The sequence below is a fragment of the Mauremys mutica genome, chromosome 2, assembly GCF_020497125.1.
Source record: "Mauremys mutica isolate MM-2020 ecotype Southern chromosome 2, ASM2049712v1, whole genome shotgun sequence".
Taxonomy (NCBI): domain Eukaryota; kingdom Metazoa; phylum Chordata; order Testudines; family Geoemydidae; genus Mauremys; species Mauremys mutica.
The window spans coordinates 295,615,635-295,639,738 of NC_059073.1; the positions used below are offsets into that span (position 1 = coordinate 295,615,635).

Consider the following 24,104-nt stretch of genomic DNA (forward strand, 5'->3'; position numbering starts at 1 on the left):
CAGGGGGGCCGCTCCCCTCAGGTCATTTCTCTGCGCCCCCACTTTCCCCTCGCTCCGCCCCATCTGCCCACAGTCCACAAAGCGCCTGGGACAGGGCCTGTCGGACTCAGCGTCATCACCGCAGTCAGCTGCGCGTGAGTCAGAAAACCGTGTGAAGGATCCTGTGTGGGGCCGATGCTCCAGTTTTAAACATCTGCTTCTTGTCTGGGCACACGTCAGCGCCCGGCTACAGACGAGTTACGCTGTGGCCGTCCCTGGGGCACGCACGTCGCTTTTCCTGCTGTCTGAATTCCGATGGGCTAGTGGGTGCCTTTGCCGCGTGGCCGGGCTGGGAAGTGTCGTTCCTTCTTGCTCCTGCGGAGGGCGCCCTCCATGTCACCCCGTGGGCAAGGGGGGAGCCCAGCCCCTCGGGGATCTGGATGGAGTGGCTGACGGTCTCCCCGTGGGCGCCGCTGGGGAACAGCCACTCTGCAGTGTGTTCGAGGTGTTATAGTCCCGTTACGCCAGCGAGCCCCTCTGCAAACCCCAGCCCCAGTTCTCCACTGCACCAGCTTCCCCCTTCAGCCTGACTCCAGAGCAGCTGCCACTTGTCCGTGTAAACCTGGGGGGGATGTAACAAGTGTCTCATCCCCCTGCAACACCTGCTCTTACAGATCAGCTCTGTGGGCAACGCTGGCATTTCCTAGCACAGCCCCCAGCGGAACGGGCCCGGCCTGGCCAGCCCCCGACCCAGCACGTGTAAATGTGCCAGTAGAACGTTCTCCCAAACGAAACGCTCCAAGGGCTCTGGCGCTTACCCCCGTGGTGCTGCAGGGGGTGCTAGACACGGCGCTCCAGCCCGGCGTGCATTGTGGGGGCCCACGGCAGTGCTGTGCACAGCATCCACTGTTATTGTAGGGACTAGCGCAGGTCACGGCAGCGCGTGTAGAATCCTAGAATATCGGGGTTAGAAGGGACCTCAGGAGGCATCTAGTCCAACCCCCTGCTCAAAGCAGGACCAAACCCAACTAAATCATCCCAGCCAGGGCTTTGTCAAGCCTGACCTTAAAAACCTCCAAGAAAGGAGATTCCACCACCTCCCTAGGGAACCCATTCCAGCGCTTCACCACCCTCCTAGGGAAATAGTGTTTCCTAATATCCAACCTAAACCTCCCTCACTGCAACTTGAGACCATTGCTCCTTGTTCTGTCATCTGCTACCACTGAGAACAGTCTAGATCCATCCTCTTTGGAACCCCCTTTCAGGTAGTTGAAAGCAGCTATCAAATCCCCCCCCCCCCATTCTTCTCTTCTGCAGACTAAACTATCCCAGTTCCCTCAGCCTCTCCTCATAAGTCATGTGCTCCAGCCCCCTAATCATTTTTGTTGCCCTCCGCTGGACTCTCTCCAATTTATCCACATCCTTCTTGTAGTGTGGGGCCCAACACTGGACACAGTACTCCAGATGAGGCCTCACCAGTGCTGAATAGAGGGGAATGATCACATCCCTCGATCTGCTGGAAATGCCCCTACTTATACAGCCCAAAATGCCATTGGCCTCCTTGGCCTGCCCTCTCTGGCCCCTGGCAGCTGGGTGTCTCGCCCCGACTGGGGAGCCCGGATCCACACAGGGTCTGTTAATTGGACCAGGGGGTCCCCAACTCTTTTCCGTGAGGCCCCCGTGTGCAGCTGCAATAGGCACTGCAGCCGACTATTAACATGGGTCTGTCGGGGAGAGGGGCACCGTGGGGCGCCTCAGCAGGGCCCTGGGCCAGGCATGTGCCACAGCCAGCCCCCGCCGACCCCCTCCGCCAGGGTAGCCCCCGAGTGCCTTGAGCTCATCACCTGGCAGCCCTGCCTCAGTCTCCCACCCAGCACCTCACAGGCACCCCCTGCCTGGGAACGAGGGGGGGGCTCGGGGCAAGAGCGGAGGAAGCCCCCTAAAAGGGGGGGGCCACCGGTGCCCGAATCGTGGCCCTGCCCCTGCACCATCAATCCCCCCTGAAGCCCCGCCCCATGTCACCTTCTCCCTGAGCCCCCACCCTCATGCCACCCATCCCCCCCCCGAGACCCTGCCTCCCGCTCGCTCCTCCCCACCACCTCCCGCCCCCTGGCATGCCCTTATGGCCAGTAAAAAGTGATGGGGTCAGGGCCATTGGCCACCAGGGCCGAGCAGAGGGAGGTGCTTGGGCCAGGCCTGGCCATTACCTGTGACGGGCCTGTCACAGCATTGTCCAGCTGGAAACACAGCAGCGCCGCCGAGCCCCAGTTCGTGGGGGGGCTCGAGGCTAATACCCCAGGGGGCCTGCAGGGCCCACGGCTGAGTGGGAAGGGCCACGAACCCTCCAGCCACCCGGAGAACCACCACGTCCCAGGCAGGCCCCTTCTCCTCGCCCAGCAGCTCCGCATCACACTCTGCCACCCGCCGGAATTGGGTTTGGAATCCTGGTGGTCAGGAATAATTTTAACCTTCTTAAAAATGAGTAAATCACAAGTGGGGGGAAGCCGGAGGGGGAATGAGGCAGCAGCAGGAGAAGGCAGAATTTGGTTCCTAACCTTTGAACCGGACCCTCCCATCCTAGGCTGCGAAGCTGCTGAAGAGGTGTGAGGTGCACAAGGGCCCCGCCAAGGGCGTGTGCTTTGCACTAGGGAGTGGCCACTCAGATGAGCCCATCAGCTCATCCCGTCCGACCGCCTGTCCAGCACAGGCCAGGGTCACCTGTCCTGAGCCCAGCGAGGTGTGTTGGCTAAGGCACCTCCCAGACCGGCGAATCACCACGTCCCTTGGCAGCGTGGCTGATGGTTACTCGCCCGCCCTGGGCGCAGTGTGGGCCTCGTCTCTCAGCTGACTTTGGTTTCAGTGCAGCTAAGTGGCCTCTGGGGACCCGCACAGCAGCTGGGCACATGCAAGAGAAGAACAGGAGCCCAAGCCTGCCAGCAGGCTCCCCCGGCGGGCCCAGAGCTGCTCCAGAGCACAGCATGAAACAAAGGCAGCTTGAAGTTGTGCAGCAAGGGGTGAGTGGGAGCGTTGCACTGCACCAAAGGCTCCGGCTACCGCAAGCTGCATCACGTTCCAGCGAGGCCTCCGCTCCCTGTTGGCAGCAGCAAGTACCACGTGCCCGGCCGGTATCAGGCCGACCTTTACCCAGGGGTGAGCTGCAGACGGTTCGCAACGGTTTGCGCGAACCGTTTGCTAAAATTAGACGCTGGACAGAGAACCGGATGCTAAAGTTCTCTGTCCGGGGTCTAATTTTAGCAAACGGTTCGCGGAACCGTTGCGAATTCTGCCTCCACCGCCTGCCATGAAGCTCCTCCTTGCTTCTCCTCCCCCACGGCTTCCCCCGAATCAGCTGTTCGCGCGGGAAGCCTGGGAGGGCTGAGAAGCAAGCAGGCTTCCCCGGCCCAGGAAGACGACGCTGAGGTAGGAAACTAGGGGGGGCGTGTGCCCCGGCCGGTCCCTGGCCGCGGCCCATCCCCGCCTCCCCGGCTGCGACCCTGCCCGGCCACCCGCCCTCCCCGGGTCCCCGCCCGACCCTCCCTGGCCGCCCCCCCCCCCCCCCGCGTTCCCGGCCCCGCGTTCGCGGCCCTGCCCGGCCTCCCCCCCCGTCCCTGGGTCCCCGCCCGACCCTCCCTGGCCGCATCCCCCCCCGCGGCCCTGCCCGGCCCCCCCCCCCGTCCCCGGGTCCCCGCCCGACCCTCTCTGGCCGCCCCCCCCACCGCGTTCCCGGGTCCCCGCCCGACCCTCCCTGGCCGCATCCCCCCGCGGCCCTGCCCGGCCCCCCCCCCCGTCCCCGGGTCCCCGCCCGACCCTCTCTGGCCGCCCCCCCCCCCCCCGCGTTCCCGGGTCCCCGCCCGACCCTCCCTGGCCGCATCCCCCCCCGCGGCCCTGCCCGGCCCCCCCCCCGTCCCCGGGTCCCCGCCCGACCCTCTCTGGCCGCCCCCCCCCCCCCGCGTTCCCGGGTCCCCGCCCGACCCTCCCTGGCCGCATCCCCCCCCGCGGCCCTGCCCGGCCCCCCCCCCGTCCCCGGGTCCCCGCCCGACCCTCTCTGGCCGCCCCCCCCCCCCGCGTTCCCGGGTCCCCGCCCGACCCTCCCTGGCCGCATCCCCCCCCGCGGCCCTGCCCGGCCCCCCCCCCCGGCCCCGGGTCCCCCCCCGACCCTCTGTGGCCGCCCCCCCCCCGCGTTCCCGGGTCCCCGCCCGACCCTCCCTGGCCGCATCCCGCCCCGCGGCCCTGCCCGGCCCCCCCCCCGTCCCCGGGTCCCCGCCCGAGCCGCACGGGCCCCCCCCCCCCCGCGTGCCCGGGTCCCCGCCCGACCCTCCCTGGCCGCATCCCCCCCCGCGGCCCGGCCCGGCCCCCCCCCCGTCCCCGGGTCCCCGCCCGACCCTCTCTGGCCGCCCCCACCCCGCGTTCCCGGCCGGGACCCTGCCCGGCCACCCGGGCCCCCCCGTCCCCGGGTTCCCCCCCCCCACGCGTTCGCGGCCCTGCCCAGCCCCCCCCCCCGCCGTCCCCAGGTCCCCGCCCGACCCTCACCGGCTGCGGCACGGCCCCGCGTCCCCGAACCCCCCCCCCCCCCCGGCCCTGCCCCCACCTACCGGGATGCTCGGCTCTGGACACGGCCCCCCACCTCCAGCCCGGCCTGGCCCCGTGGCTCCAGCCGCCCCTGCTGTTTTGCCAGGGGGCCTGGCTCCGGCAGCGCGGGTCTGGGCGTGGCGGCGGCCCCGGCTGCCCGGCTCCAGCTCTGGCCGCAGCCCTCCCTGGCTCCACCCGGCCAGCCACCTGGCTCCGGCCGCTGGGCTCCCGCCGCATCCTCCGGCCGCGCGACTCCTGTCCCGGCCCAGCCACGTCCAGGCAGCGCGGTAAGGGGGCAGGGAGGGGGTGTTGGAGAGAGGGCAGGGGCGGGGGGGGGTGGGGGGGTCAGAGGGCAGGGAACAGGGGGATTGAATGGGGGCAAGGGTCCGGGGGAGCAGTCAGGAAAGAGCAGGGTTGGATGAGGTGGTGGGGGCACTCAGGGACAGAGAGAAGGGGTAGTTGTATGGGGTAGGGGTTCTGGGGGGCCATTGAGAATGAGAGGAGGGGTTGGGTGGGGCGGCAAGGGGCAGTCAGGGGACAGGGAAGGGGGGATGGGTCAGGGGTCTTGGAGTGTGTGTGTCAAGGAACATGAGGGGTTGGATGGGGCACGACCCCCCCCCCCGGAGGGGGGGGAAGGAGGGAACCCGTTGTTAAAATTTTGGAGGGAGGAGGGAACCCGTTGTTAAAAATTTGGCAGCTCATCACTGCCTTTACCCCCCGCCTCAGTGGTGTTGACTCTGCAGCCACGTGGCCTCTGATGGAGCCGGGCACGGCGGATGCACATGAAGCCCAGCCAGCCCTGGGCGCTTCGTGGGCATTGCGCCATGTCCCTGTGCTTGGGTGTGGATAGATGTTTGGCTGCGTGTGGGTTCCCTCAGCCCTGCGCAGGCAGCTGGCACGGCAGCCCCCAAGCGAACTGCCCAGCGACCACATCCCGGCTCTACTGGCCAGGAGTGTGGCCTTTTGTTTACGCCATGTTACTGCCATGGCCGTTAGGTGCACGAAGCACATCTGTTACTTCTGTCGTTTCAGGATGTGTTTGGGGAAGTACTCGGTGTGAGCAGGGTCTGCCTCATTCCAGGCTGCTGGCACAAGGGCTCATGTCTCAGGTGCTCGTCCTACTACAGTCACTGTCACGGAGTGTGGGGGAGTCAGGGCCCTGCACCCCCGGCTTCCTGCGATTCACAAGGATTCTCAGCCAGCCCGTAACACAGAGGTTTATTTAGACGACAGGAACACAGTCCCAGACAGGCCTTGCCGGTACAGACAACAGGACCCCCTTTAGTTAGGTCCATCTGGGGCCCCCAGGGAGGCCACAGCCCCGTTGGGAAGCCCAAGCCCCGTCGGGGCCCCTCTCCATTTCCCAGCCAGCTCCAAACTGAAACTCCCCCCAGCCTCTCACTCAGCCTCCCCCCGGCTCCTCCCCCAGCCTTTGTGTCCTTTGTCCAGTGTCCCGGGCAGAGGTGTCACCTGGCCTCCAACCCCCCTCCTGGGGTCTCAGGTGACATGCTCAGCTGTGCTCCCCTCCCCAAGGCAGGCCCGGGGCCATCCCAGCACAACTCCCCTGCCACCTTCCCAGGTCAGCACTCCCCAGGCAGCATTCCCAGAGCTCAGCCAGCCCATTCCATTGTGTTGCCCCTTCGCACTAGTCGCTGGCGCTTCAGGGCTAGCCAGGCTGCAAGGTGCTACCTGGTGTGACGGGGCTGCCGCGTAAGCCCTGGTGTTTCTCAGTCTGCTTCCAGAGCGACTTTATAGACCATTTACCAGGGACGACCATCCCCAGAGAATTGTGTTACACGTGGATTCTGCCGGGCGGGAGCAAGCCGGGGCCACTGCTCGTGGCACGAAGAGCTGCCAGTGGTTTGTGGTACCCGGGACACTGATGCCAGCTCAAGGCTCAGCTCTCTCCTCCCGTCCGAGGTTCTCATGCGGACTCGGGAGGCTGCTGTCTGAAAGCTGATAAATAATTTCCCAAGGTGTCTAACTACAGAGACCTCCCTGAGCTCTGTAACCTGCGAGTGGGAGCTGATTACAACCAGCCCCTCTAGAGAACAGGAAATCACTAGCTTAGCCTTCGTCTCTGGAGGGTTCCGTGCCAACCGATTCGCACCTGGCCAGCCACCCAGCAGAACGGCCTGTTTCCTTAGCTGCTAGCCACTGGTGGAGGAAGAAGAACTGACAGTTGAGACATGGATCATCAGAGCACTGGTCCACAGCACACGGCCCTCCTGGGGCTGTGAACATTTCCACTTGGCGGTTGGCTCTGATGGCGCTGGGCTGGCAGGAACACAACTTCGAGCATGGCATCGCAGCAGCGAGCCCAGCCCCCTGGCCAGCCGCTCTGCCCGTCTCTCGCCCTCTCTGCGTCCCTCCGCTGGGACGATTCACGGCATTCAAACGCAATCAGCCGCAAGCGTTTCACACCCAGGGCTGCCAGCCATCGGCTAGCACGGGCAGGGGTGTGCTGGCATCTCCAGCGCTTGGAGCCTTTCAGGAGAGACTCAGGCTTTGTCTGCACTGCCGTTTGACAACGCGAACCCCCAGGGCCACCCAGAGGATTCAGGGGGCCTAGGGTCTTCGGCGGCGGGTCCCGGAACGGAAGGACTCCCCGCCGCCGAATTGCTGCCGAAGACCTGGAGCAGAAGCAGCTCCGGAGGCCCGGGCCCACAAGAGTTTTCTGGGGCCCCCGGACTGAGTGAAGGACCCTGCTCCAGGGGCCCTGAGGCCTGGGGCAAATTACCCCACTTGCCCCCCCCGGGTGGCCCTGCGAACCCCGCCCGTAGGAGGTGGAAGTATTGCCGACAAACAGCGTTTACGCCGCCCGCCGTGTCACTAAAAGCTGGGTAGTGTAGACAAAGCCTGACTCACTTGCTAACCACTAGCTCAATGCCCGGGTGTTGCTGGGCGAGGTTCTGGGCCCTGTGCTGGGCAGGTCCGACGATCATTCACAATGGCCCCTTCAGGAATCAGACACAAGCTTCCTGTCCCTGCCTTGCTGGCCGTCTGCAGCCTTCCCCTTCCTGCTGATCCGTTCTGGGCTCAGCCTGCTCCTCCCCCGTCCTGCAATCTAGGATCCAGCTAACCTGCACAGCCACAGACCCACGGCAGACGTCTGAGCCGTACGCTGGGGCGGCGTGTTCAGCCTTCGCCTCTGAATTCCCTGCGTGAGCCCGTCGGGCCCATCTCCCCGTTGCATTGATGCCGTGGGGAGGGGGGGTTGCACTGACTACTAGCACTTGTGTTCAGGCCAGCGGTGGAGATCCGGTTTTCCGGCTCTTGCTCCACGTCTCCGCGCAGAGCCCTGCCGCGTGCAGAGACAGAATCGCCCGGACGCCCACCGTCAGCGCTACGTCCCCAGGGGACACGGCTCAGCAGCCAGGCCTCCTTAAGCCTCTTTCTCTCTCTTCGTAACCTGCTGGGTGCTCAGGAAGGGCAGCGCTGGAAAGGCGCCTGCAGCCGGGCGCTGGCTCCGCTCCGTTTCCCAGGGAATCTGAGAGGCCCCAAGACTCCTCTGGCCCAAGGGGCCCGTCCTGCCAGGAACGACCAGGCTGGGGAGAAGCCGGCTCCGCGGCAGGACACCAGGGGGAATCCAGCCATGCCAGGAGGTGGCAGGACAGCTGGCCTCCCGCCGGCCCAGGCTCCTAAGTGAGCCAGAGAGGGGTCGGACCAGCAGCAGTGTCAGTAGGGTGACCAGATGTCCCGTTTTTAAAGGAACAGGAGTACTTGTGTTGCATCCGAAGAAGTGAGCTGTAGCTCACAAAAGCCCATGCTACAATAAATTTGTTAGTCTCTAAGATGCCACAAGTACTCCTGTTCTTTTTGCGGCTACAGACTAACACGGCTGCTACTCTGAAACCGTTTTTAAAGGGACAGTCCCGTATTTCAGCCGCCTGCCGGGGTCCTGACTTTTTCTTAGAAATGAGCAAATTGTCCTGTATGTTCTGTCTCCCCCCATTGGTGCCGGCAGGTCCTGCCGCTGGCCGGGTCCCTGCTCACCAGCCGCCCACCCGCCAGCAGTGAGTGGGGGGGTCCAGTGGCTGCCGACGGGGGTGGGTGTGCAAGGCTGGTGGTGGGAGAAAGCTGCAGCATGAGGGGACGGCCGCCTCCCCCCACCCGCTGCTCCGTCAGCCCCTGCTGTGGCCCGGCTCTCGGCCAGCAGGGCCCCGTGCCCCGGCCCGTTTCCGACCGGCACTAGCTGCGAGCTGCGGTGGCTGGTTAGTGTGGGCAGGGCCGGCTCTAGGTTTTTTGCTCCCCCAAGCAAAAAAATTTTTGGCTGCCCCCCCCCCCGAATTTTTTTTGCTTTTACATATGTTTGCACTTTGCAGTTTTGTTTTGACTGTTTAAAATTTAAAAAAAATGAAAACAGAGACTTTGTAGTGAAACAAAACCATTTCCTACTAATGCAATTTTAACATTTAATTTTAACAAAACCCTCCGGCCTGGCCCAACTCTCACCTTGCTGCAGATCTGGCCCGAGGCGGATTCAGCTCCAGTCACCACCGCTCCCAGGGCCAGGGGTTGGGGCTGCTGCTGGATCCCAGCCCCGCTCATCCTTGGTCTTCGCCTTGGCCCTGGCAGGAGCTGGGCTCAGCCCGGGCTGCCGCTCTGCTCCCCTCTCCCGGCCCCTGGCAGGAGGCGGCGCAGAGGGGAGGAGGAGGCGGCGGAGACAAGCCAAGGAGGAGTGGCCCACCCGGGCATCATGTCCCTCCCGTCCTCTGCAGCTGGAGCAGGGACGCGCTACCGGCTCCCGCCTGGGCGGTGGCCGCTGCCTGTGGGAGAGCGGCGGGGACAAGCCGAGGAGCAGCCCATCCTCTGCAGCCAGGGAAGGGCCGCGCTACTGGCTCCCGACGCTCTTCCGCGGTCAGCGGCCACCACCCCCAAGGCGGAGCGGGTAGCACGGCCCTGCCCCGGCTGCAGAGGATGGGCTGCTCCTCAGCTTGTTCGCGCCACTCTCCCGTGGTCAGCGGCCACCCCCACTCCCCAGGCGGGAGCCGATAGCGCTGCCCTGCCCAGCTGCAGAGGACAGGCTGCTCCTCAGCTTGTTCACGCCACTCTCCCGTGGTCAGCGGCCACCCCCACTCCCCAGGCGGGAGCCGGTAGCGCAGCCCTGCCCCGGCTGCAGAGGACAGGCTGCTCCTCAGCTTGTTCACGCCACTCTCTCGCGTTCAGCAGCCACCCCCACTCCCCAGGCGGGAGCCGGTAGCGCAACCCTGCCCAGCTGCAGAGGACAGGCTGCTCCTCAGCTTGCAGCAGGGCAAACCAGGGCCGCCCAGAGGATTCAGGGGCCTGGGGCGAAGCAATTTTGGGGGCCCCTTCCATAACAAAAAGTTGCAATACTCTAGAATACTGTATTCTCGTGGGGGCCCCTGTGGGGCCTGGGGCAAATTGCCCCACTCCCCCCCCCCGCCCCGTTTTCCCCAGGAAAAATAAACATTTAAAACCCTCCTGCATCTCAGCACAAACCCAGTTTTGAGAATTTCTTTTCAAGTCACCTTTACAAGGTATCACTGGTTCTCAGCATCAGCTAGTGCTAAAAGGCACTAAAGCTCATTAAAAAGGTTGTACAAATATTTCCCGTCAAAACTTTTTTTGGATCAAAACCTAGGGGTTTTTAAAAAACAGAAAAAAATCACAGACAATGTGTGCTTTCCTTCAAAATTTGTTATTGTTTTTCTAATTGAAAAAGCTGAAATAAGTCTGCCAAAACCTGAACATGATTTGGGGTTTCAGAAGTGTGTGGCCAAATATTTGCTGCTTGCTGTGTTTGATTGTTTAAAGGAACAATAAAAAAATTCTGCTTAAAAAGAATCCGAACCTTTTGAATTTTAATGGCGTTACATGGCTGCCTCCTTGATCTTCTCCGGCAAAAGCACACACAACAACAGACAGACAAAGACTTTCCTCCCTCCCAGATTTGAAAGTATCTTGTCTCCTTATTGGTCCTGTTGGTCAGATGTCAGCTAAGTTATGTGATCTTCTTAACCCTTTACAGGCGAAAGAGGAATTCACCCTTAACTGCTCAATCTGACGGGGGCCCTAGTAAGCCAAAGTCCTTCCAGCCCTTCTGGAAGGGTTTCGTCTTTGGTCAGAGGGACTTGTCTGCCTGCTGAATCAAAAGCAGGCCCTGAGTCAGTTTAAATGCAGACGTTTTATGCCAAACATCCTTTCTTAGTCCGTTGGTCTCTGGAAAACCGAGTTTGAACCGGTTTATGCAAGTGTCCCCAGGCATGGTACCTCTCTGGAGGTCTTTACAACCTGAGTGATTCACCTGAAATCACCATCCACTGCCTTTAGTTCCTGGAGGAGCTGGGGTATCATTCCCCCTCACTCTCCTCCACTGCCCCAAGCTGCATACAGTCCCTGGCCCACAGTGATACATACACCATTCATAAGCTTAATACAGTTTGTATCCCCAGAGATACTGCACGAGGTTGCATCATATGTCCTAACAGCCTAGTATGACATTAGTTTCTTTTGTAGCTGCATTGTATTGTTGACACATTCACTTTGTGATTCACTATAATCCCCAGATCCTTTCCAGCGGTACTATTCCCTGGCTAGTTATTCCCTATTTTGTAGTTATGCATTTGATTTTTCATTCCTAAATGTAGTACTTTGCACTTGTTTTTACTGAATTTCATCTGCTGATTTCAGACCAATCCTCCAATTTATCAAGGGGATTTCAAATTCTAATCCTGTCCTCCAAAGTGCTTTCAACCCCTCCCAGCCTGGTGTCATCTGCAAATTGCCTAAGTGAACTTTCGACTCCATTATCCAATTGAGTTATGAAAATATTGAATAGTGCTGGACCCCTGTGGGACTGCTGGACACATTTACCACTTTGAAAGTGTATCATTGATAACTCTCCTCCAACCAGTTTTTCACCCACTATTTCCCTACCTGCACATGACTGAGCCGTAGAAGGCAGGCCAAGCACATACGTGGCTAAAATAATGAAGAAATATCTTGTGGTTAATCTGCAGAGCAGAAATACGCTATTTTCCTTCTTTGCCCAAGCAGTGACTCAGTGACAGGTCAGGAGGAGGAATGTGCTCATCCCATCCCGCAGAAGTAACAGTTTCAGCCGGATGTCTAGGCACTGGGGCAGAGGCTGGGTGAGAAGCTGAGGGTTGAGGTAAGCCAGCCATAGTTAGCAGGTGCCCCCTGTGAGACTGAACTCAGGCCAGTGGGCATTCAGGCTGGGCACAAGGAGCTGTGCCATACAGAAGCCTGTGCGGTTACAGCTAAAGCTGGGGGATTTTTTTGTTCAATCAAAACAACATTTAAGAAAAACTGTGCAGAAAAATGCTGTTTCATTCAACTTTTGTTTTCCACTTAAATTAAAGTCTTTAAAAATGGTTTTCATTGAGCTTTTCCTCTCCTGGGCTTTCCTTCTCCTCCCCCCCTTTTCCCCCTCGGGGCGGGGAGAGAGAAAGGTAACGAGGGAGAGAAAGGAGGCGGGGTAGAGGGGTAACAACACATTGAAAACCTGGGAAGCTTTTTTGGGTTCTTGTTTCACCAAGAAGCAGAAAAACAAAACCAAATAAACACCCTGCTAAACGTTCCAATGAAATGAGATGAGATGTTTTAGAATCCCTGCCCCATCCTGCTCCTTGTCCCCTGACAACCACCTCCCCGAGACCCCCCCAAGCCAACCCCCCTTCCCTGGCCCCTGACCGCCCCCCCCACAGAACCTCTGCCCCTCCCTGCCCCCTGAGTGTCCCCGGGACTCCCTGCCCCTTAGCCACCCCCCGGCCCCGGCGCTTACCCCCGGCTCACTGCGCGCCTCGAGAAGCGGCCCTGCCCAGCGCTGCAGCCGCATGGCTCCGGGGGGGCTGAGCCCCGCCCCGCTCAGAGCCGCGTGGTAAGGGGAGGGGCCGCTCGGCGTGGAGCTCGCAGCCCCACCCCCTGACCACGGCGGCTCTGAGCGGGGCGGAGCTCAGCCCCCCGGAGCCACGCGGCTGCAGCGCTGTTTAGGACGCGCTGAGGCGCCGGGGGGATGGCGGCCCTGGCGCGAACAAGCCGAGGAGGAGCGGCCCGTCCTCTGCAGCCGGGCAGGGCTACCAGGTCCCGCCGCTCTTCCGCGGTCAGGGGCCATCCCTCTCCCCCAAGCGGAGCCGGGAGCGCGGCCCTGCCCCGGCTGCAGGGGACGGGCCGCTCCTCGGCTCGCGGCGGCGGGATGAGCTGGGGCCCCAGCCTTATGCCGCCCCCGGCACCTGCTTGTTTAGCTGGTGCCTCGAGCCGCCCCTGAGTGTGGGCAGGCGCCAGGCAGAGGTCGGCTCTGTGTCGCCTCTGCTGCCCACCCATCGGCCCTTTACGTGCTCCCCCCCTCGCTGTCCTCGCCCTGCTTTGCCCCTTCACCCCCCCAGCCCCACTGCTCCTCCAAACCCCTCCGGGTGGGGTGTGTCCCGCGCCCAGCGCTGTGCGGAGAACCAGCCCCTGGGCGGAGCGCTCAGCTCACCAGCAGCCTGGCCGGCAGCTCCTTCCCGCCGCCCGGGGAAGCCCAAGACCCTCCGGCCCAGGAGGAGCCGAGCCCGGCGTGTGCCAAAGCCCCGCACAGCGCTGGCACGGGGCAGCCTCTCCGCCCCACAGCAGCCCCCTCCTCACCCCTCGGCCCCCACCCTGGGTCCTGCCCCCAGGGAGCGTGGGGCTGCTCCATGCACCCTCCCCTGCTGAGCCGCCTCTGGCCGGCTTGCTGACGCCCCTGCAGTCCGGGGCCCGGGGCCCGGGTGCATCCTTAGGGCTTAACCCCTTCCTGCCCACGCTGTAGCCAGGGGACAGGAGGCGGCTGGGTTATGTCGGTGGCCAGCAGCAGCCCGGGAGTGTTCGCTGCCTCTCCGCACTGTGCGGGCAGGAAGGGGCAGGCTGCTTCCAGCCCCGGGGGCGCGGGGGCAGAAGAGATGAGCTCTGCAAAGACACAGGCCAGCTCATCCCCCCGACCCCCGCAACCGGGCCCCTAGTCGTGTTTCCTGATATCCAACCTAGACCTCCCCCACTGCAACGTGAGACCATTGCTCCTTGTTCTGTCACCTGCCACCACTGAGAACAGTCTAGATCCATCCTCTTTGGAACCCCCCTTCAGGTAGTTGAAAGCAGCTATCAAGTATGCAGGTATGTGTGTCACCCCTCCCTCTGTGTGGGGAGGGCAGGGGTGTGCGTGTCACCTCTCCCTGTGTGGGGGGGGCAGGGGTGTGTGTGTCACCTCTCCCTCTGTGTGGGGGGGGCAGGGGTGTGTGTGTCACCTCTCCCTGTGTGTGGGGGGGGCAGGGGTGTGTGTGTCACCTCTCCCTCTGTGTGGGGAGGGCAGGGGTGTGTGTGTCACCCCTCCCTCTGTGTGGGGGGGGCAGGGGTGTGCGTGTCACCTCTCCCTGTGTGGGGGGGGGCAGGGGTGTGTGTGTCACCTCTCCCTCTGTGTGGGGGGGGGCAGGGGTGTGTGTGTCACCCCTCCCTCTGTGTGGGGGTGGGGAGGCAGGAGTGTGTGTGTCACCCCTCCCTGTGTGGGGGGGGGCAGGGGTGTCTGTGGCACCTCTCCCAGTGTGTTGGGGGGGCAGGGGTGTGTGTGGCACCCCTCCTGTGTGAACCCTAAAGCCTTAAAGAGAAGAACGTAAATGAGAAGAATCCAGCTACGCCGTATTTCTTTGTAACGGGCTCAGTCAACTCGATGTTAATGCAAACGTTTGTCCCGCACAGCTCTGATCGATCGCCCCTGAACTCACTTGACGACGAGTAATTTTACCGGGTGTCCCGCACTGAGCAGAGGGCGGTGTGGCCACCCTCGGTCTCAGGCAGGAGTCGGGGCTCCCCGAAGGGAGTTCCAGCACCCGGAGAGGGTTTCCGTTAACTGGCCAGTTCCTAACGAATTAAACCTCCCCGGGGAATAAGAGGCCTCAGCGTGTCCAAGGGCAGGTGGAAGGAAGCTGCTGAGTGAGTTTCACAGGAAAACTTCCTCACTGATGGTTTGACTTGAGCTCTAGAAACCAAGAATTGATGATTAAACTGCGCAGAGGCCATCAGGGCTTGAACTCAATGAGCCGATATCACTGGTCAGCATCTGATTCTGACTCCCGACATGTTTATTCGTTACCCTGAGGTTACCCAGTAACAGGAAACAGCTACCGCGGAGACGCAGCACCTGACCCCAGCCCGGCGGGTCAGTCTGCCCAGGACAGTTGTTAGAATGCAGCATTTGGGTTACTGCAGGGCCACGGCCTGCAAGGCATCACATACGTGGCCAGGGAGACGCAGGCCCAGCTCCAAGGAGCTGACAGCTCAGGCCCTCACGTAAACATACAAAGGCTGGGGAACGGAATAAATACACAGCGACTACACCCAGCGGCCCCCACCCCCTCACCACTGTTAGCTGGCCAAGGTCCTGCAGGCATGACCCGGCCTGGAGGAGGGACATTTTTGGGGGGGGGGGGCTCAGAGATCAGTCCAGGGAGGAGGTTGCAATCGTGTTGGAGGCCAAGGAGAGAACGACAGAGAAGCCGAGACGTAGGCAGTCAAAGCTGGCATCATCGGAGGGGCAGAAGGGGCAGGGGGTGACATCAAAACGGCTAAGCCGGGTCAGACCAAGGGTCCATCCAGCCCAGGATCCTGTCTGCCGACAGTGGCCAGTGCCAGGTGCCCCAGAGGGAGTGAACAGGACAAGGCAGTTTACTGAGTGATCCACCCCTTGGTGTCCACTCCCAGCTGCTGGCAGTTGGAGGTTTAGGGACACTCAGAGCATGGTGCTGTGTCCCTGACCATCTCGGCTAATAGCCATTGATGGACCGATCCTCCAGGAACTGGTCTACTTCTTTTCTGAACCATTAAGAGTTTTGGCCTTCACAACATCCCCTGGCAAGGAGTTCCGCAGGTTGACTGTGCGTTGTGGGCAGTAGCTCCTTAGGCTGACATGCTAGGAGACCAGAGTGGAGAAGCCGGCGGGAAGGGTTGCAGATAGCGTTCTGTGGAGAGCCCCAAGCAGGGAATAACTATCTATGGCGGGATTTGCGAATCCCCAGGTAATGGTCAGTTTGCAGCCAGATTGACACAAGGTGCCCAAGACGTTCTGTCCGTTGAAACAAACAGGAATTTGTGTCCCCAGCACCGTGGAGGGGGCCCAGATTTGGTTCTCACTGCGCCGCTGCTCAGCCGAAATGGCAGCCTGCCAGAAATGGGCTCCATGCAGAATGGGAACTGTCCTAGCAATTTCAACCTGACTTGCAGTGCCGGCCCCCATCGCTGGGCCGCCCCCGGGGGCAAGTCTGGAAGGCAGATGGCCGCTTCTGCTCCACAGGGCCTCAGGAAACCTCTGCACGTTCGGGGGGTGCGGAGCCAGGACACACAACGCTGTGCGGTTTCTCCCTGACGGAGGGTGGCCACTACGAACATAGGTCCCCTCGCTCCCTACTGCAGCCTGGCCTGGAGGGGTTATATCTGCCCGGAACTCCACAGAGTTCACTGCCTCCCCCACCCCCAGAACCGGTGGGGAACCCTCCCCCCTCCCACCCCCCTGCTGCGATGCAGGGCAACCCTGAACTGCTCTACAGCTGCAGTTGTAACGTGAGCAGACCCGGCTACAGGGCAACCCTTCGATGCTGGGGTGAAACCACCAGGGCGGGCGTCCCACCCAGTGCAGCCAGCATGCTGTGACATGTGCCACAGTGGGGAGAACCAGTCACACCACGAACAGCAGCTAGAGGAGCCTCACGCTCGACCATGGGAATAGGGGGTGAGCTATGCCGGGGGCGAACCAGACAATCCATCCATTTATCTGGCTACCATCCCCATGGTATCTGGGCCTCACAAGCTTTACTGTATTTATCCCCGCCCCAGCCCCCGTGGGCAGGGCAGGCTGGTATCCCCATTGTATGGCTCGGGCAGGGGGTTGGACTAGATGACCTCCTGAGGTCCCTTCCAACCCTGAGATTCTATGATTCAGCGAGGCCCTGAGAGGCTAAGGGACATGCCCAAGGTCACACAGAAATCTGTAGCAGAGCAGGGACATGAACCCAAGGCTTCAGCTAGTGCCCTGACCTCTCTCAGAAACTGCCCAATGGTCCTTCTGAGGGGGCTGCAGGTGAGATTCTCTGCCCTGGGTGAAGCAGGCGGCCAGACCGACGGTCAGAACAATCTCTCGGGGTGGGCTGGGTAACTGGGGGGGCTCAGGACGCCCACAGGCGGGCCGTGGGACTGCCATCTGAGGAGGGGTGTAGCTCTCAGGGCAGCCAGGCCCAGGGCCAGTCTGGTGCCTTACAATGAGGACACACTGCACTATACTGCCGACCAGTGAAATTCACCCCGGGGGAGGGCTGGCTGGCAAGGCCTCGGCACCGCTGGAGTCCCGCATGCGCCCTGGGGTGAATTTCACCCCCATCCTTAGCAACGGCAGAACCCCCCCCCCCCCGAGTGACCCACCAGGTCTCTGCAGGACAGCAGATTTCCCTTCAAAGGCTGGGGTCTTGCTCCATGGCCCAGGGGACCCCCAGGCTGACGCAATGCCTAGGCGTCGCCCCAGCCCTCTGCCCAGGGGCGAGTTTCACCCCCGGCCCTTTGCAAGGGCAGAGCCCGCGCAGCCCGGCTGCAGCCTCCAGGAGACAGAGCGGCCGGGGGCTACTGCTGGTCCCCGTGGGCCCTCTGGTGCAGCAGCAGCTTGGTCTTGAAGCTGAAGCTCCTCCCGCACTGGGCGCAGGCGTAGGGTTTGAAGCGCCGGTGCAGCTTCCGGTGGGCCATGAGGTTGGCCTTGTTGCAGAAGGTGCGGTCGCACTCGGGGCAGGCGTAGGGCCGCTCCCCGGTGTGCACCCGCTGGTGCATGAGGAGGTTCCCGTTGCGGCTGAAGCTGCGGCCGCAGTCGGCGCACTTGTGGGAGCGCTCCTGCGGGTGGCTGCGCTGGTGGATCATCAGGCTCTCCTTCCAGCTGAAGCTGCGGTCGCAGCGGGCGCAGACGAAGGGCCTCTCCTCGCGGTGCGCCGCCTCGTGCTGGGCCAGGCTGGCCGGGTCGCCAAAGCTCTGCCCGCACTCAGAGCACCGGTGGGGCATGTCCCCGACGTGCTCCTTCCTGTGGGCCAGCAGGTTCCTCTTGTGGCGGAAGCTCTCCCCGCACAGGCTGCAGGCGTGGCCGCCCTCGCCCGCGTGCCCCGCCCGGTGCCGCAGCAGGTCGCCCTTGAGGCAGAAGCTTTTCCCGCACTCGGTGCAGGCGTGCTGGCTCTTCCCCCGCCGCTTCTTGTGGGTCAGGAGGTTGCGGCGGTGGCGGAAGCTCTTCCCGCAGGCCCGGCACTCGTGGGGCCCGGCGCCTGGGTGCAGGCGCTGGTGGGTGCTCAGCGAGGCCTCGTCATCAAAGCTCTTCCCACACTCGCAGCAGATGAGGGGGCCCTCGCTCAGCGGGTGGATCATGGCCAGCGTGCCGCCCAGGAATGCGCCGTCCCTCCCCTCCCACTCCGGGGATTGCTGGGGGGCGTCTCCCGCCAGCTCCCTCTGCTTCACCTCGCACCACAGGGCAGGATATTCCAGCACAAACCCCTCGGCTCCCCCGGCCAGCGACGTGTGTGGCACCCACTGCTCGTTGTAGCCCTCCGCAGACAGCTCCTCCTTGACACGCCTGCCCCAGCCAGCTGTCGGACAGACCAAGCCAGGCAGTTACACCCTGGGAAGGGGCTGGGGGAAGCCGGACGAGCGTTAACATCACACGCCTTTGCCGATCCCCACCGGCCCTGGGCTCACACAGCGCCTAGAGCCACACCTCCGCCCCCGCGCCACGCTGTGGGGTGAGTCTGGCTCCAGAGACACGGCAGTGTCTCTGCTGGTGCCCGCTGTGCAGCAAATGCAGGACAAAGATTATGGGCACGGGCTGTGCGAGGTCACGGCACGCTCCCCCTCGGGGATACGACCTGGACTGGCACACATGAATGGCAGCCCAGCGAGCTCCCTGACCGCGTGCCCGATCTCCCTGCAGATCTCATTGCAGAGCCAGGAACCCAGGGAGACTGGGGCCCCCCTCGCTGCCCGGCTCTGCCCTAGCAGCCCAGTACAGGCAGACAGCCGCCGTAAGCGGCAGAGAGCTGGCACAGGCACTTTCACCCCCAGCCCTCCTTCTAGCCCTAGCAGAGGGGCCTGGCATGAATGTCTCTTGGGGATGCTGATCAGCCCGCGCAGGCCTGAGCCCCCCTCTGCTCACCTGCCACCCAGACAGTGACTGAACATTGCACAAAGTTTCTGCTCTTTTGTCTCTGAGCAGGTTGCAAGGAGGGGGAATCGGTGCCACTCACCTGTGCTGGGGGCATCCAGGATTCCTCTGTCCCTCTCCCCCTGGGGAGCTGCGGCATGTGGCTCTTCCCCTCGCTCCATTTTACAGATCATTTCCGGTTTGGGGTCTGCAGAACCTGGGCACAGGGAGAGACCCGCAGTCTGGGTTTCCTGTGGCCGCCGCAGGAAGAGGCGATGTGCAAACGCGTCGGATGTGAGTGGGAGAGTCTGTCACGGGGGCTCTTCATTCCGACTGCAAACGCCTCGGGGCCGGGACACACGGGGGGCTACTGACTGGGAGGAGCCCAGCTCCCGCCGGGCTGTGTCCAGGTGTAACAGCAGGGTGAACCGGAGCCGCCCCTGCGAGGTGCCGCCCCCGGGACCTGGACCGGGTTTGAATTCCTCACGCCCGCTGGGAGAGGCAGCTGCCGAGGGATGGGCTGGTACCTGCAGTCCCTGGGCCCTGCGGAGGTGACATGCTCCCAGGCGGAGCAGTTCAGCCAGTTTCCCAGGCACTTGTGAAGGGGCAGGTGGGTGCCCTGCAGGATTTCAACATTCCCTTGAAAAGGGCTGGCGCAGGACTGGGCCGTGCCTGGGCCGTGCACAGAGCTCACGCGCTGCCCGAACGGCACAGGCTGTGGCTGGCACCTGTGGGCTAGAGGGTCTCCCTCGGGGTGGATTTCATCCCACTCCCACTCCGGCACCAGCACCGGCCAGGGCCTTTCACAGCCTCTAACAGGGCCTGATCCTCACCCAGCGAGGCGATGAGCTCGTAATTCTCCATCATCACCTCCCGGTACAGCTCCCGCTGCCATTCGGCTAACGCCGCCCACTCCTCCGGGGAGAAATAGACCGCCACGTCCTCGAACGACACCAGGGCCTGAAACACAAGAAGGGTCCCCATTCGGGACCTACTGATTCAGTGGCATCTTTATCCACCCTCCTCAATGGGGGCAGATGGGAGGGGAGCCTGTGGGCACCGTACATGGTCACGTCCTCCAAGCTGCCCCACTCACCCCCCAGCCTAGGGCCCCACAGCCGGTTGAGTCACCTCCCTTTACCTTCCCCAAGACAGGTTCTGTCTCTGATCTTCAGCTGACCAGCCCCACATGGCTTCAAGCCTGGGAGTGTCCTGAGCTTGTCCTGGGGGGGTGGGGCGACTGCTCAGGAAGGCTGGCCAGGTGGGCACGGCAGTGGGCTGGTGCTCAGGGGACCTGGGGCAGTTCCTGGTTCTGGCACAGACTCCCTGTGTGACCCTGGGTGTGTCACTTAGTATCTCCAGTGGCCAGATGGGAGGTTAACACTTACCTCCTCCTACCTTTGTCTGGGTTATTTAGATTTGCCTGTAAGCACCTCAGGGCAGGGGCTGTCTCTGACTCTGGGTATATCCAGAGCCCACCACAATGGGACCCTGATCTAGGGCCATTAGGCATCACCATAATACTGCCAATTACCGCATCCAGCCCTGGTCTGTGCCAGGTTGAGAGTAGCCCCTGATCTACCTGGCCGGCACGCAGACCCGCCCGGCCAGCATGCAGACCGGCACACAGACCGACATGCAGGCCCGCCCGGCCGGCACGCAGACCGGCACACAGACCCGCCCGGCCGGCATGCAGACTGGCACACAGACCGACACGCAGACCCACCCGGCTGGCACGCAGACCCACCCGGCAGGTGTCTAGATGAGAACATGCAGCTGCAGAGGAGGGAGAGATCCCTGGGGAGTGAGTTCACAGCAGGTTCACTCGAGCTAAACTTAAAGGTGATCTGCAAAGCGGAAAAAAATGGGACTTCCGCCCTTTCTCCTGATGCATGAAGGGCAGAGAGGCTAGAACAGGACAGGGGTGGGGGTCTGCTTGTTTTTTACCTTACAGCTACATCAGGAATATCAAGTCTCCTCTTCCCTGATCTCTGGGCGGACTGAGAAACGTGGCGTTTGCTTCCCAGCCACTCCTGGAAGGGCAGGTGGGGATGGGCCAAACTTTAGCTCAGAGAGCTTTTCTCCCAAGTCTTCCTTGGGCATTGGAGTTAAACAGGTGCCAGCACCACAAACAAACAGACTCCACCGCGTATTAAACAGCCACTGCCCCCTTCTTAGCCGGGCTTCGTTCGCAGGGCACAGCTAATGCCCAATCCACCAGGTCGGTCGGGTTTATTACCCTACGCTCACCCAAGGCTCAGCGCTCCCCACATTGGTGCTCTCTGGACAGCCAGAGACCCCCAGGGAGACCAGCCCCCCGCTCATTCCAATACAAAAACACACAGAACGATAACATACAAATCTCCTTTGTGCATCATAAAGATGCAGAGGCCACAACCAATCGGTTTTTAAAACATTTGCAGGTCACCGGGAAGAGGCAGCGCCCCCAGAACTCGGGACGTTTCAGACTCGGCCAGTGGGATCACTTCATTATTCGTTACGCCTCGTTTAGCACAATGTGCGGCGCTTTCAACGATGCACCCTCAGAACCGCCCGCGGCCCAGGAGCTCTGGGAACAGGGCTGGAGGTCAGAGAGCTTCCCGACCCAGCACTGGGCACCCAAAGGCCTGCTCTACCCCCGAAAGGCAGGGTGACATGGCTCCCTCGGCCAGGGTGTGAAAAGCCTCCCCCAGCTGTGCCCAGCATCCCAACCCCCGGGGGGGGGAACGCGTCCGGCGCTGGAGCTGGGCGCGCTCCTGCCCTGACGGCCCGTCCCCGTCTGCTGCTGCAGCCCAGGCGCCGGGGCTCCGCTGGCAGCGCTCCGTGCCCGCGCTGCGCCAGGGCCGCGTCTGCAGCTCCGTCTCCTGCCCCCCCCCCCAGCAGCTCCCAGCCCGGGCACGGGCCAGCGGGAGGGGCGATTTCCGGGAGACCCGCTGACGCACCCCGCGAGGCGCAGGGATGCCCGGCTCCCAGGGACCGGCCTCTGCCCCCGGCACGGTGCGGGGGGCGGCCCCGTGCGCAGGGCAGGAGCCTGGCCCTGGGGGCACCGGCCGGGCTGTTTCCAGGGGATGCGCCGGAGCGCAGCCTGGCTGATCTAAGGGCCCCTGGCCCCGGGACGGGCCCCCGCGGCCGGGCGGGGAGGGGAAGGTGCCAGGGCAGCCCCCGCCCGCGGGCGCCCCGAGCCCAGCCCAGCCCAGCCGCCCCTACCTGCGCAGCGCTCCCAGCGGCCATGCCCCCTGCGCGGCCCGGGGCTCGGCGCTGCTCGGAGCCTCCCGGCACCGGGGCTTCCTCCGCCGGGCTGGGCCGGGGCCGGGGCCGGGGCCGGAAGGAGGCGGGCGGGGGCGGGGACGGGGACGGGGGAGGAGCCGCTCGCACAGCCCGGCCCAGCGCCGGGGAGGAGCAGCCCGGGGCTCGCTGCCCACGAGCCGGTTCCCTCCACCCGGCCCGAGGCTGCAGCGGGGCTCGGATCTGCCCCGGCCCGGCCCGGGGTCCCTAAACTCGGCCCTGGCCGGGGGCTTCGCGCACAAGCCGTAACCGCCGGGACCGCGGGCCTCGAACCCGCTGCGAGGCGCAGACCCCGGGACCCCCCCTTAGCCGGGCCAAACCCGCGGGGCTCCCCGAACCCCCCCCCACCGGCTCGGCCCCACGGGGCTCCCGGAACAGACCCCAGCGCCCCCTCCTTTACCCGGGCCGAACCCGCAGGGCTCCCCGGCTCCCCCCTCACTTAGCCATGCCAGCCCGCCGGGCTCCTTGGTACAGAGCTCAGCTCCCGCTCCCTTAGCCGCCCCGGCCCTGCAGTGCTCCCCGGGATCCCCTCCCTTAGCCGGCCCGGCCCCCACAGGGCTCCCCAGGATTCTCTCCCATACCAGCCCAGCCCCGCAGGGCTCCCCGGGCCAGACCCCGGGCCCCCTCCCTTAGCCAGGCCAACCCCGCAGGCCTCCCTGGGGTCCTGTCCCTTAGCCAGCCCTGCCTCATAGAGCTCCCCAGAACAGACGCCAGGTCTCCCTCCCTTAGCTGGCCCAGCCCCGCAGGGCTCCCCAGGATCCCTGGATAGAAAGCTGGCTAGATCGTCGGGCTCAGCGGGTAGTGATCAATGTCTCCATGTCTAGTTGGCAGCCAGTTTCAAGTGGAGTGCCCCACGGGTCGGTGCTGGGGCCGGTTTTGTTCAATATCTTCATTAACCATCTGGAGGATGGTGTGGACTGCACCCTTAGCAAGTTTGCAGATGACACTAAACTGGGAGGAGTGGTTGATACGCTGGAGGGTAGGGCTAGGATACAGAGGGACCTAGACAAATTAGAGGATTGGGCCAAAAGAAATCTGATGAGGTTCAACAAGGACAAGTGCAGAGTCAACAGTTGCCCTTGTTGCCAAGAAGGCTAACAGCATTTTGGGCTGTATAAGTAGGGGCTTTGCCAGCAGACCAAGGGATGTGATCCTTCCCCTCTATTCGGCACTGGTGAGGCCTCATCTGGAGTACTGTGTCCAGTTTTGGGCCCCACACTACAAGAAGGATGTGGGTAAATTGGAGAGAGTCCAGCGGAGGGCAATAAAAATGATTAGGGGGCTGGAGCACATGACTTATGAGGAGAGGCTGAGGGAACTGGGATTGTTTCGTCTGCAGAAGAGAAGAGTGAGGGGGGATTTGATAGCTGCTTTCAACTACCTGAAGGGTTTAGGTTGGATATTAGGAAACACTATTTCACTAGGAGGGTGGTGAAGCACTGGAATGGGTTCCCTAGGGACGGGGTGGAATCTCCTTCCTTAGAGGTTTTTCAGGCCCGGCTTGACAAAGCCCTGGCTGGGATGATTTAGTTGGGGTTGGTCCTGCTTTGAGCAGGGGGTTGGACTAGATACCTCCTGAGGTCCCTTCCAACCCTGAGATTCTATGATTCTATGATCCCCTCCCAGAGCCGGCCCAGCCCCACAAGGCTCCTCAGAACAAACCTTGGCTCCCCCTCCCTTAGCCAGGCTCCCCCACAGGTCTCCCCAGCTCCCCCTCCCTTACCTGGGTTGAACCCGCAGGGCTCCCCGGGATCCCCTCCCTTAGCCAGCCCAGACCTGCAGGGCTCCCTGGGACGGACCCAAGCCCTGCAGGGCTCACCGGTGACAGGCCCCGGCTCCCATTCCCTTCGCCGATCCAGCCCCACAGGGCTCCCCAGAACAGACCTCGGCTCCCCCTCCCTTAGCCAGGCCAGCCCCACAGGGCTCCCTGGGGCCCCCTCCCTTAGCCAGCCTGGCCCCATGGGGCTCCCCAGAACAGACCTCGGGGCCCCTTCCCTTAGCCAGGCCTGACCCTACATGGCTCCCCGGCTCCTCCTCCCTCGGCCCGCCTGGCCCCACAGGGCTCCCTGGGGACAGACTCGCCCCTTCCCCCAGGCACCATGGGCCCTGCAGGGCTCACAGGGAC

At 63.0% G+C, this 24,104-nt stretch overlaps 1 protein-coding gene across 1 annotated transcript; it reads right to left on the reverse strand.

The window, feature by feature from the left end:
* Positions 1–14,043: 14,043 nt before the first annotated feature.
* Positions 14,044–22,011, reverse strand: LOC123363361 (zinc finger protein OZF-like). The gene is made up of 4 exons (XM_045004240.1): positions 21,902–22,011; positions 19,528–19,654; positions 18,798–18,911; positions 14,044–18,143 (listed from the first exon to the last, which is right to left on the reverse strand). Exons 1-4 carry the CDS (start codon positions 21,923–21,925, stop codon positions 17,146–17,148), a joined length of 1,263 nt encoding a protein of 420 aa, XP_044860175.1. The 5' UTR covers positions 21,926–22,011; the 3' UTR covers positions 14,044–17,145.
* Positions 22,012–24,104: the final 2,093 nt, after the last annotated feature.